Here is an 11,497-nt window from a genome sequence, read left to right on the forward strand (position 1 = left end):
TCACTAAACTTGAAATCTGGGAATAAAAGGAATACTGGAATTAGGCAGCCGAAATCTGACCTTCCTGAATCAAAACGCAAAGCAGCATCATGATTCCATTGCCAGCCTGGCCTTCCCTTCCCTTCCCATCACGAGCCTATTTTACCTTTGGGAGAAAAGCCACAGCGTCCGGAGTTAGAGCACTGATGCAGGAGAGAAGAAAGCAACTTCCGAGTTTTGTTCACTGCTCGCCTCCTAATTCTGAGTCCACCGCTTAGATAGCAGGCTCTCCCCTCTCCCCAAAAAGCTTTCCCGCCCACCCCCAGGGGCTCCCCAAGCCTTTGGCCACCGCATATTAAAGTCTCACGTGGCGCGGATGACACTTGTTGAAAACCTACAGAGATTTCGTTTTGACTCTGAATACAACGCCAGCACTAAGCTCAAGAAGAAAAAGCGAAGAGGGTATTTGGGGAGGGGGTACAATAGTACAGGATCCCAAACCGAGGGGCGCACATCGCCACCCGATCGTTGAATAAAAGGAATCGGGCTCCGTTCCCTCCTTGATCCCCGTTTGTGCCGCGCGAAACTTGTTGCAGCTGGAAGAAAGTGGTTTCGAAGCGGGCCTTGGCGAAGCCCCCGGGGGCAGCGCCGCCCCCCACTGCGAGGAATTCGCTCCCCCACCCGCTGCGCTCCTTCCCTTTCGTTTCCTGCGAGTCTGGGGGCCAGATTCAGCCCCTGGGCGCGTCCTGCCCAATCAGAGCGCGAGAGCCGCGCCCAGCCCCGGGCAGACTCCAGCCGGGCGCCCTGCGCTCGCCGTCGCCACTCGCTGGGGACCTCTCACCATGCAGACCGCTCCGCACCACCCCGTCGCCATCCACATGCAGCCCCACGACGGCAAAGAGTCGGACGCGCCGCCCTACCCCTACGCCAGAGCGGCCACGGGCCCGCAACCCAAGGACTACGTGCTGTGGTCCCTGTTCAGCTTCTCGTTCCTGAACGCCTGCTGCCTCGGCTTCGCCGCGCTCGTCTTCTCCATCAAGGTGAGGGAGCGCCCGAGGGCTGCTTGACCTTCCTCTCCTCTCTGCTGCCTCCCTGCAGTATTACTGACTTCTCCCTTGCACCCCGTTGTGGCTGGGTTATAGTTATTTCTTGCTCCCTCCTCCGCCTAGCCTGGAGCGCTCCCCTCCTTTGCTGGGGCAGTCCTCTTTATTTCTTCTGCCTCCCTCTTTGGAGTCTTTGCCGCTTTTGGCCACTTTCTTGCCCAGCTTTATACCTTAATCAGGTCCCCCCCCCCCAAGTAGAAATTCAACAGGTGCAGCGTCTCTACAACAACCTGTTTTCTGAAATGCATCACCTGTTGAATTTCTGCCTACCATGAAGCTCTTATGTAGGCATGACCTTCGCTCCCCCCCCCTACGAAATGTGTTGATCATAAGCTAACTCTTAAAGTATTTTCCACCACACCCATTCCCAAGGAAGTTTTAATTCCCGTTACCTCATCTAGCTATGGTTTCATTAAGAGGACTGGATAATTGTAGGATGGAAAATCACAGGTTGATGTTTACTACTCATTAGCAGACATTTGCTGCACTCAGAGCTCTAAAACAATGGATGTGCTTGGCACTTCTTCTTTTATTAATAATTAAGTATTAAATATATGAACATATTCATTACTGTTATTTTCTAGCCGTTTGGAATCTGATGTTCTGTACAGTACAGTTTGAACATAAATCTTCCAACAGCAGAAACGAACAAACCATCAACTTTAGTTCTTAAGACAGTAATATGATGTCAGCAATTCCCTTACACTGGTAGCATATTGCTTTAAGACAGAAAGAAAAGAACATCGCAAAATTAAAAGCACAGCATACGAGTAATTGTGTCTCTCATTCCCTGCAGTGTTTGTGAATGTAATGAAGGTTCCACCATTTTCCAGAGAAAGTGCCCTTGGCACGTCCGACAACATGTGCACTTGTTACATTCTAGAATAGCAGTAGTAATAAATCTACTGTAGCAAAAAGGACAAAGGGGCTTTGTGGCACATGAGAAGCTAACAGTCAGATTTTGGTAGCATGAGGTTCTGTATAGGCTCTGGCTTTCTGGGAGTGGCACAACACATGCTTACGATGAATGTTGAGAAATGTCATGCCGTGATTTGGTCCTTGTTGTTGTCCTGAATATTTGCCATAACTGTTGGGTGAAACCAAACTGCCCTCGTGGCCCCTCTTTTCCACATGAAAACTGGATGCATAATAAGTGACCATGTAGTGAGAGGTTGGGCCATATTCTGGCACCCTTATTCTGACACCCCCAGTGGCGTAGCTAGGGTTTTTACGGCCCCGGGGCAGTCACAGAGTTTGCCGCACCTCTCCCCCCTCCGCTCTGACTGTCCTTCCCTTCTCTCCCGCTTTGCAAGGGGCAGGAAGGAGCTCAGTTCCCATCGCCTCAGACTCCACACCTTCCTCTCTTTACTTGTAATGCCTCGTTGTGTTTGTTGTTTCTCTTGCTTCAGCCACAGACAGAGTGGCAACCCCCATCTCCAAATAGTGCATAACTGGAGCAATAAGGGAGAATGTAATCTCTCATACCTGCATGCTGCTTCTGTGGACAGCCATAATACTGCTCAAGTACGGTGGATATAGGTGGTGTCATAGGTGCTGCCCCCCTCGCACCTGTGACAAACCCTCTCAGACCTTTTTGTGGTCCACCACAGGCACAGGAAAGCCCAATGGGGCTCGTCTTAGGTGCGGGAAGGCCCAGTAAGGCCCGCTGTAGCGAGGCCTGGCCCCTTAAAGTTGGGTGTCTGAACCCCATCCCAATTTTGTCAGGAGAGCTGAGGTCTACTCAGCCATAGGGAGTTGGCACCCAGTGGTGTAGCGTGGGTTGTCAGCACCCGGGGCAAGGCAAGTAATTTGCGCCCCCTAACCTGTGGATTTGCGCCCCCTAACCCGTGGATTTGCGCCCCCTAACCCCCAGATGTGCCCGGTGCGGCCGGCCCCCCCTGCACTGCCCACGCTATGCCACTGTTGGCACCTATGGGTGATGTGGTCAGATGAGGGCTGCAGTCTTAAACCTTCTGAAGTCTAGTTAAGTGCTTCACAAAATTCCCTGTTTTAAAAATCCCTGAATTGCAGCAAGTGACACTGGAGCCCATGGGAATGGATTTCTCTTTCTGTTCATATAAGTCCCACTAGTCCTTTTCAGCCTGAAAGGTTCTGTGCTTAGGTAGGAATAACCAGCTGCACGAATATAGGATGGGGGGCACTTGGCTTACCAGCAGTACATATTAAAAGGATCTAGGAGTTTTAGTAGACGGCAACATGAGTCAACAACATGATGGTGCAGCAGCAAAAAAAAAAAAGCAATGCGATTCTAGGCTGCATCAACAGAAGTCTAGTTTCTAGATCAAGTACCACTCTATTATGCTACGATCAGACCACACCTGGAGTACTGTGCCAAGTTCTGGGCACCACAATTTAAGAAGCACGTTAGCAAGCTGGAACATGTGCAGAGGAGGGCAACCAAGATGATCAAGGGTCTGGAAACTAAGCCTTATGAGGAGCGCTTGAAGGAGCTGGGTATGTTTAGCCTGGAAAAGAGGAGACTGAGAGGAGATATGATAGCCATCTTCAAATATCTTAAGGGCTGTCACATGGAAGATAGAGCAAGCTTGTTTTCTCCTGCTCTGGAAAGTAGGACTCGAACCAGTGGCTTCAAAGTACAAGAAAGGAGATTCCAACTAAACATCAGGAAAAAACTTTCTGACAGTAAGAGCTCTTTGACAGTGGAACAGACTCCCTTTGGAGGTTTTGAATTCTCCTCCTTTGGAGATTTTAAAGCAGAGGTTGGCTGGCCATCTGTCATGGATGCTTTAGTTGAGATTCCTGCGTTGAAGGGGGTTGGACTAGATGACCCTCGGGTCCCTTCCAACTCTACAATACTATTAATTCTATGAGAAAGGACCCAAAAGGGGAAAATTGCTCCTCAAAGGTGTATTTCCAAGGTGAGAAGGGGTTTAAAATAAGGCAGGAAAGACGTGGAAAGTTGGGATACTTCAAAAATGCAGTACCTTACTCAGGAAAAGAAACCCACGAATAATACCTCCGTGTAAGTGCTGAAGAGCTATGGAGTGCAGAATGTGTTGCAGCCAAGAGAGAAGCAGCTTGGCACAGCTCTCCCCTCTCCACTGCCTCTGCCTCCTGGGGGCTCTGCCTGAGGGTGGCGGCACAGGCACACGCTCTCCCACCGCTGCTGCTGCTCCACAGAGAGAGAGAGAAGGGGAGGGAGGGAAGGAGGAGCAGTTCAGGACATGGTGCTTTGCAGGGAATGTGGACCTGTGCCTGGAAAAAGCGGGGCAAAAGGTAAGTGTGGATAAGACCCCAGTCTTTGCTTTTAGAATGAGCGAAATGCTTTTAAAAGGGAAGGTTGTAAAGTATTGCATTAGCGGTTTGTTCTCAACATGTTTTCTAATAATGATGGAATAACTATATCAAACAAATCCACAATTATAGTTCCTCTATTCCAGGGGTGGGGAAACTTTTTTGTTTGTTTGTTTCTGGGGGCTCCATTTTCTGTTGTAGAGGTTGTTGACAGGATTGGATCTGGTCCTGGGCAGGACCAGTGACAATAAGGGGAAGGGCTACTCTACTCTTCTCTTCTCTGCACCCCCTCCTACCCTCTGTCCCTCCAACACTGGCTTCCATTATGAGTTGTGGGAGGTGGAGAAATGAAAGATTTATTTTCCTCCCTGTGCAGCACAGAAATGAAACTTGCTGGTAGCTCTGGGGTGGAAGGGTTTGGGGGGTGGAAATTCCCATCTGTAGACCACAGACACTTGCACATCGTGCCCCACCAGCTGCAGGTGTTTTCTGTTGCATGTGAGAGAAAGTGGGTCTGTGCTTCTCTAAACAGAGGAGACTGAATCAAGAAACAGAGGTAACATGAAAGAGCAGAGCTGCTAGATCACACCCAGCCAACATCCTCCCATTTGCAAATACTGGCACAGGACTGCAAGAATTACTGAGCTCAGGCGTGTGAAGTATTGAGTGCACATTGCTAGGGAGGAACTCAGTGGAAATGGCTGCTGATAAAACAGCTACGCAATACCTAGTTGAATCCCACACCAAAATCTTAATCTACCATGTATAATCACCGTGTTTAAAAAACCATGAAAAGTCTATAGGGGCTTTAGGTATTCAAAGCCTATCCAAATGTATTTTCAGTGTTAATTCGCATTGTTCTTTTTAATTTTTAATTCTCTTTTCTCTCCCTCCCATACCTGCCACTTTCAGTCAAGGGATCGCAAAGTTGTTGGAGATCCTGAAGGCGCAACTACCTATGGCAAGACCTCCAAGTGCCTGAACATCGCTGCTCTGATAGTGAGCGTCATAATATTAATCATCTTCATCATCATCTTTATTACCTTCGCAGCAGCTTTCCACGCACAAATGCAAGAGATGATGAAGAAAGGCCACTAATTGTAGTGTTGGCTCAGTGGCAAATTGAGAAGGCGGAATATTTCCCCCAGCATTATAGCATTGCTTGTAAGCTTGGGCTTGCCTTTGCTTCTCTGAGTGTACTCAACCTGCTCATCCACTTGCAAGGAAGGAGGCATTCAACACAGAACCTGGTACTTATGGAGATGCAGAAAGGTTGAGGCATGTTTGCCTACAAAGATGACTAGATGACCCCTAGGGTCCCTTCCAACTCCACGGTTCTATGATTCAATGAAAGATGGAGGAGAGACTCAGATGTCATCTTGAAATTCACCATCCAGTTTAAGATGCTCATTGAGAAACAACGTTTGTTTGATGCTCTTTCTTTGTTCAAGATCTGGATTCTTGGCCTTCCTTCATCCTGTTGCTCTTGAAATTTAATCATTTTATTTTTTTTATTGGTTTTCCAGTTCAACAGGTTTCTCACTCAAGATGTGTACTGCAGCTTTTCTGTATTGAAACATGAAGTCTGGGGTGAATTCTGAGCAAATAAACACATGCCTACCTTATTCTGCATCATTTGCTTCCTTGCTGGTATAAAACTTAAGACATTGAGGCTCCCCTTATGTAGGATTCTTCAATATTGTGGTTTCATGGGCCAGACTGGATGCAACTTGTAGATTTGTGTAATATTCTGATGACTGATGATATCGTGCAATATTTTTATACATGAATAAAAAAAATTAAGCTGGGAGGTCAGTCATTTAGGGGATCCAAATATCCCTAGATCCATTAAACATTTTAATATATGGGACTACTTAATTCTCTTGGAAACACACACACGGCATCTTTTAATTAAAATGGCCCTAGGTGTAAGAATTAGCATTGCCGACTGTGTATCTTCAGCCTAGAATTAAACCACAGGGGAAAGCACACACTCTCATGACAGATGTGTACAGATGTTGCCTTCTATCTAAAAAGGTTCACCCCATGAGAGAAATGTGCATGTTGGGAGAATCTTGCTCATTTCTTCTCTTGTATACCTCCTTAGGGGATCATGCCTTAGTAGCTGAGAAACATTTGTGTTGTTACGCCATCAGCATATAGGCAACTCCCAATTTACGTGGGGGTAGCATTCCAAGGCATCAGATGTTTAAGTAAAATCACGTTCATTTGAAGCACCATTGAGAAAGCCTGCAAACACCCTGTTCTGCCCCTTTACGTGACATTTTTGGGTCACTTCTGGGTTCGATGCGATGCACGTGCGCACGCACATATCAAAACATTGAGGCTCCCCTTTTGTAGGATTCTTCAATACTGTGGTTTCATGGGCCAGACTGGATGCAACTTGTAGATTTGTGTTATATTCTGATGACTTTTTACATGAATAAAAAAAAATTAAGCTGGGAGGTCAATCATTTAGGAGATCCAAATATCCCTAAATCTATTAAACATTTTAATATATGGGACTACTTACGGTAATTCTCTTGGAAACACATGCACGGCATCTTTTAATTAAAATGGCCCTAGGTGTAAGAATTAGCATTGCCGACTGTGTATCTTCAGCCTAGAATTTTAAACCAAAGGGGAAAGCACACACTCTCATGACAACAGTGTACAGTTTGGATGGTGGGTTGATGCTGCCTTCTGTCTAAAAAGTTTAGCACTATGAGAAAAATTGCATGTTGGGTGAAGCTTGCTCATTTCTTCTCATGATCTCCTTGTAGGATCATGCCTTGCTGGTTGCAGTGGCGTAGCGTGGGTTGTCAGCACCTGGGGCAAGGCAAGTAATTGGTGCCCCCTAACTCTTGGATTTGTGCCCCTAACCCTAACCCCCAGATGTTGCGCCCGGTGCGGCCGGCCCCCCCTGCACCCCCACGCTACGCCACTGGTTGGTTGAGAATCAATTGTGTTAGAATCATGGAACTGTAGTTGGAAGGGACCACAAGGGTGATCTAGTCCAACCCCCTGAATTGCAGGAATATTTTGCCCAGTGTGGGGCTCAAACCCACAACATTGAGATTAAGAGTCTCCTGTTCTACCAAGTGAGCTATGTGGATTGATTGTTGTTATGCCATCAACGTAAATGATGCTTTACAGAGAAGACAGGGTCTTGCTGCAAAGGGCTAAGAGTCCTAAATGTTGCCATTTATTCATCTCACTTCCCTGTGCTCTTTAAAGAAATGTGTCTCCCAAATTTTGATGAGGGCAGTGTCATGTTTATTTGTGCTCAACATAATTTGATAAATGCCAACATGCAGTTCCATTCCCCCAGTTCACGGTGCTGTTTCAGGGAACTGCAGCTATCATTCCACTTCGTTAGAAGCCACTTTTTAAAACGTCCCTCTTGCTTCAAGGAAACTTGCGGCCTTCCAGATGTCGGTATTCTCACTCCAAGCACCCTGCAGTCAATATGACCAACTGTCAGGGATGGTGAGCATTGTTGTAGAAAACAATGTCTGTTTGGCAGACAGAACAGTAGGTGAATGAGACTTGAGACGAGTCCTGCTTTTTCAAAGCTGGCTGTTACTCACTATACTGTAAAGAGGAAGCCTCAGCAAACGATCTGGGAGCAGCCTTTGAGAAATGATTCTCGCCCCTGCGCAGGTGAATAAATTTAGCCTTCCTCGGAAAGAACCCGTGTCTGTCGTTATTGACTGGGACAAATCCTGCAACAACCTTATTACTGTAGTTGCTTGTTACCTAAAAGCTCCCCGGACCCTGGGTGCTTCCCTAAGTAGGGTCTCCACACCCCCCACACCCCCCACAGGTGTGCTGATCCTGAGCTCGCTGGCTCCAAGGAACTGTCAACATTTATTATTTTAGCGGGGTTGCTACCACCGACGCTTCGTGTTCCGGAGCAATCTGTCGGAGCACCACAGCTTCCTGCCTGCCTCTCCCATCTAAGTTTCGTTTCCTACCAAATCGGTCCCCGCTCTAACTCGCCCCCGGCCGCTTCCCTCCTCGTGGTTTTCTCAGAATCGAAAGCGGCGGCTTCTCTCGCGCGCCGCCCAATCAGGACCCGCCCTTGGCCCGCGCCCGCCGCGCCCCATTTCGCCTCAGCGGCCGGCCGCCGCCTCCCGCTCTCGCCGCCTCGCGTCGCCATGCAGCCCGGGTCGTCGCCGGTTGCCCTCAGAGTGGCTCCGTACGACCCGTACAGGCCCCGTACGCCGCCCCCCGCGAGCCCCTACCCCTACCCAGTGGCCTGCGTCGTCGTCCAGCCCCCGCAAGACTTCGTCGTCTGGTCGATGTTTAGTTTAACCTTCATGAACCACTTCTGCCTCGGCTTCGCCGCTCTCATTTTCTCTATCAAGGTGAAGCCGCCCTTCTCCCCCACCCACGAAAAAAAGGGCGGGAAAGCGCCATTATCTCACTAACCCAGTTATTTCCCCCCCCCCGCTTCCGGTTTTCTGCCGTCCCTCAGTCTTGGCTCCTTTTCCTCCCCATGGGACTGGATAGCATTTCTGCCTCCGCTTCTTGCTTTACTCTCATTTTCTGGGGCAGACGTCATTCTTCTTCCACCCCATTCACTCAGGTCTTGGAGTGGGCCACTGACCCCTTCCCTTTCCTAGCAGCATTTGGCTTTAACAGCTCTCCCCTCATTGCCTCTGTGATGGGGGGGGGATCTCTACCTGTTAAATTTCTGCCCGTCACACAGCTGTCACAGAGGCCCCTACCCCAACAGTGTTAACCCTAAACTAAAGCGTTCTCTCCCTACCCCACTTTCCAAGGGAGTTTTCATTCCCCTCACCCATGTCATCTAGCTAAGGATGGGTTGATTGATGGTAGGAACCAGGCACTGCTAGGCTGCAGGGTGGAGTCAGAGGCCTTTTAACACACCTTAGCTGCAAACAGAGGTGAAAAGATGGGTGCTCTATGTACTTTCCATTGCATGTGTATAAGATGGTATTATATATATATATTGTCACAAAAAGGCTTGCTCTGGAAGGCTTAAAACAAAGTGCCACCAGCTTTTGTTTAATAGTCTATGAACCAAGGGCCTACAATGGCGTACAGTATAAATTCAAGCAATGTCATTAAAACAAAAATACAAAAACCAAATGGAATTAGGTAATTTCGTATTCTCTGTACTGTACCTTTCCTGTGATGCTCCCACAAATATTTCAGTAAATTATAGATCTTCTCCAGTAAGAAGGGGCCAAACAAGGCAAAATGGGCAAAAAGTTATTTTTTGGTAAAAGCTCCCTATTACCAACAGGCAATGAGGTAGATATGTTTATACTATAAAAAAAAGGCTGCCTCATTTATTCACCCCAAATTATAATGTACTGTGGAGAATAGAAGACATAAATGCCATTTGACCAATAGCACTTTCTAATATGTGCTGTGGTCTAAACCACTGAGCCTAGGGCTTGCTGATCAGAAGGTCGGCGGTTTGAATCCCCGTGACGGGTTGAGCTCCCGTAGCTCGGTCCCAGCTCCTGCCAACCTAGCAGTTCGAAAGCACGTCAAAGTGCAAGTAGATAAATAGGTACCGCTCCGGCAGGAAGGTAAACAGCGTTTCCGTGTGCTGCTCTGGTTTTGCCAGAAGCGGCTTAGTCATGCTGGCCACATGACCCAGAAAAACTGTCTGCGGACAAACGCTGGCTCCCTTGGCCAGTAAAGTGAGATGAGCACCGCAACCCCAGAGTCGTTCGCGACTGGACTTAACTCTCAGGGGTCCTTTACCTTTCATATGCGGGCAGTGTATCAGAATATAATTGCCAAGTAAATCATTAGTATTTGAAAAGAGTACTATCTCATTGCTAACAAGGATGCTGCAGTGGTAACACTGAGCAGGAAGTTCTTGGTTTGAAATGATCGCACAACAACCACAAAAAGCCCGTTTGACTTCCAGGTGTTTAAAGCATGTGCAACGATATTTCTACTGCTAATTTTCTTTATTTTTTATTAAAAATACATATTTTTTCTCTCTACCTCTGCTTCAGTCAAGGGATTGTAAAGTCATGGGAGATAATGAAGGTGCAGCTATGCATGGCAGGAAAGCAAAGTACCTGAATATCCTTGCTTTGATAGTGGGAATCACATTCTTCATTAGTATGGTCGCCGTGTTTGCGTTTGATCCACCACCTTTCCATAAAGCAGTGAAAGCAATACTGGAGAGATACCAATGATTCGAGCTGGCTAAGTTGGAACTTGTGTGTTAAGGATATTCTGCTCCGTACTGTATTTATATCCTTAGTGTGCATTGGCTGCACTTTCTTCTGCTTTGATTATACCCACTTTGCTCTTAACACTTGCAAGGGATGAGACAGTCTAAAGAAGACAGGACATCCGGCACATCTGAAGATATAAAGGTTTATGCTCTTCTTTGCAGCTCTACAATCCCACCTTGTTTACAAGGACTATGAAAGGTTAGAGTGATCATCCTCAACTTCTTTATCCAGTTTGTGTTTCTCAATACCTGTCTCAATGTTTGAGTGATGTTTTATCTGTCCTAAAGTCTGGATTTGTGGCATTCCTAGTTCATGATGTTGATGGGAACCATCACTCTTTCTGTTTCATTTTTCAGGATTTTCACAAGTTTCTCAATTAAAGTGTATTAGAGCTTTCATGTATTGAAATATGAAGTCTCTGGTGAATTCTCTGCAAATAAAGGCATATCCTTCTGATTCTGTGGAAACAGTTTTCTTGTTGGTAAAAACAGTTAAAACTATTCAGGACTGAAACATTTAGGACCCCCATTGCATTTTTAAAAACATTAGTGTTTGGGTAGTTGTTTGATTCCCCTATCAGGGTGAAACTATGTATTAAACTAACGTTGCATCTTTCAACTAGAAAGGTTAATGCTTTTGAGTTTTTTAAATCTTAAGAATTTGCTTGGTAGAATGTGGCATTCAACCTTTTGGGACCCAGCATCATCATGGTCATACTGCTCATTATTTAACAGTGTTCACTTAACAGCTCCATTCAGCTGTAGCTGGCATACTGCTCTGATTAGAAATCAGTGTTCCTCAATCTTTTGGGCCTGGGTACATTTAGCATTGTGAAAAAGTGATGTGGGCACCACTACAAAACAGCAAGAAGGTAAAAGTAGCATCTAGCAAATAAAACATTGATCC

At 46.8% G+C, this 11,497-nt stretch overlaps 1 protein-coding gene and 1 long non-coding RNA gene across 2 annotated transcripts; both read left to right on the top strand.

Annotated features, from left to right (window-relative positions):
- Positions 1-539: 539 nt before the first annotated feature.
- On the top strand, positions 540-5,983 carry LOC309354515 (uncharacterized protein). The gene is made up of 2 exons (XM_081884693.1): positions 540-1,019; positions 5,271-5,983. The coding sequence occupies exons 1-2, from the start codon at positions 822-824 to the stop codon at positions 5,454-5,456; spliced, it is 384 nt and encodes a 127-aa protein (XP_081740819.1). The 5' UTR covers positions 540-821; the 3' UTR covers positions 5,457-5,983.
- Positions 5,984-8,208: 2,225 nt separating this feature from the next.
- Positions 8,209-11,047, top strand: LOC309353341. Its single transcript, XR_014161745.1, has 2 exons — positions 8,209-8,728; positions 10,364-11,047. It is a non-coding gene; the product is annotated as an uncharacterized lncRNA (long non-coding RNA).
- The last annotated feature ends 450 nt before the right edge of the window (positions 11,048-11,497 follow it).

This window comes from Podarcis melisellensis (assembly GCF_964234715.1).
Source record: "Podarcis melisellensis genome assembly, chromosome: 1".
Classification (NCBI taxonomy): domain Eukaryota; kingdom Metazoa; phylum Chordata; class Lepidosauria; order Squamata; family Lacertidae; genus Podarcis; species Podarcis melisellensis.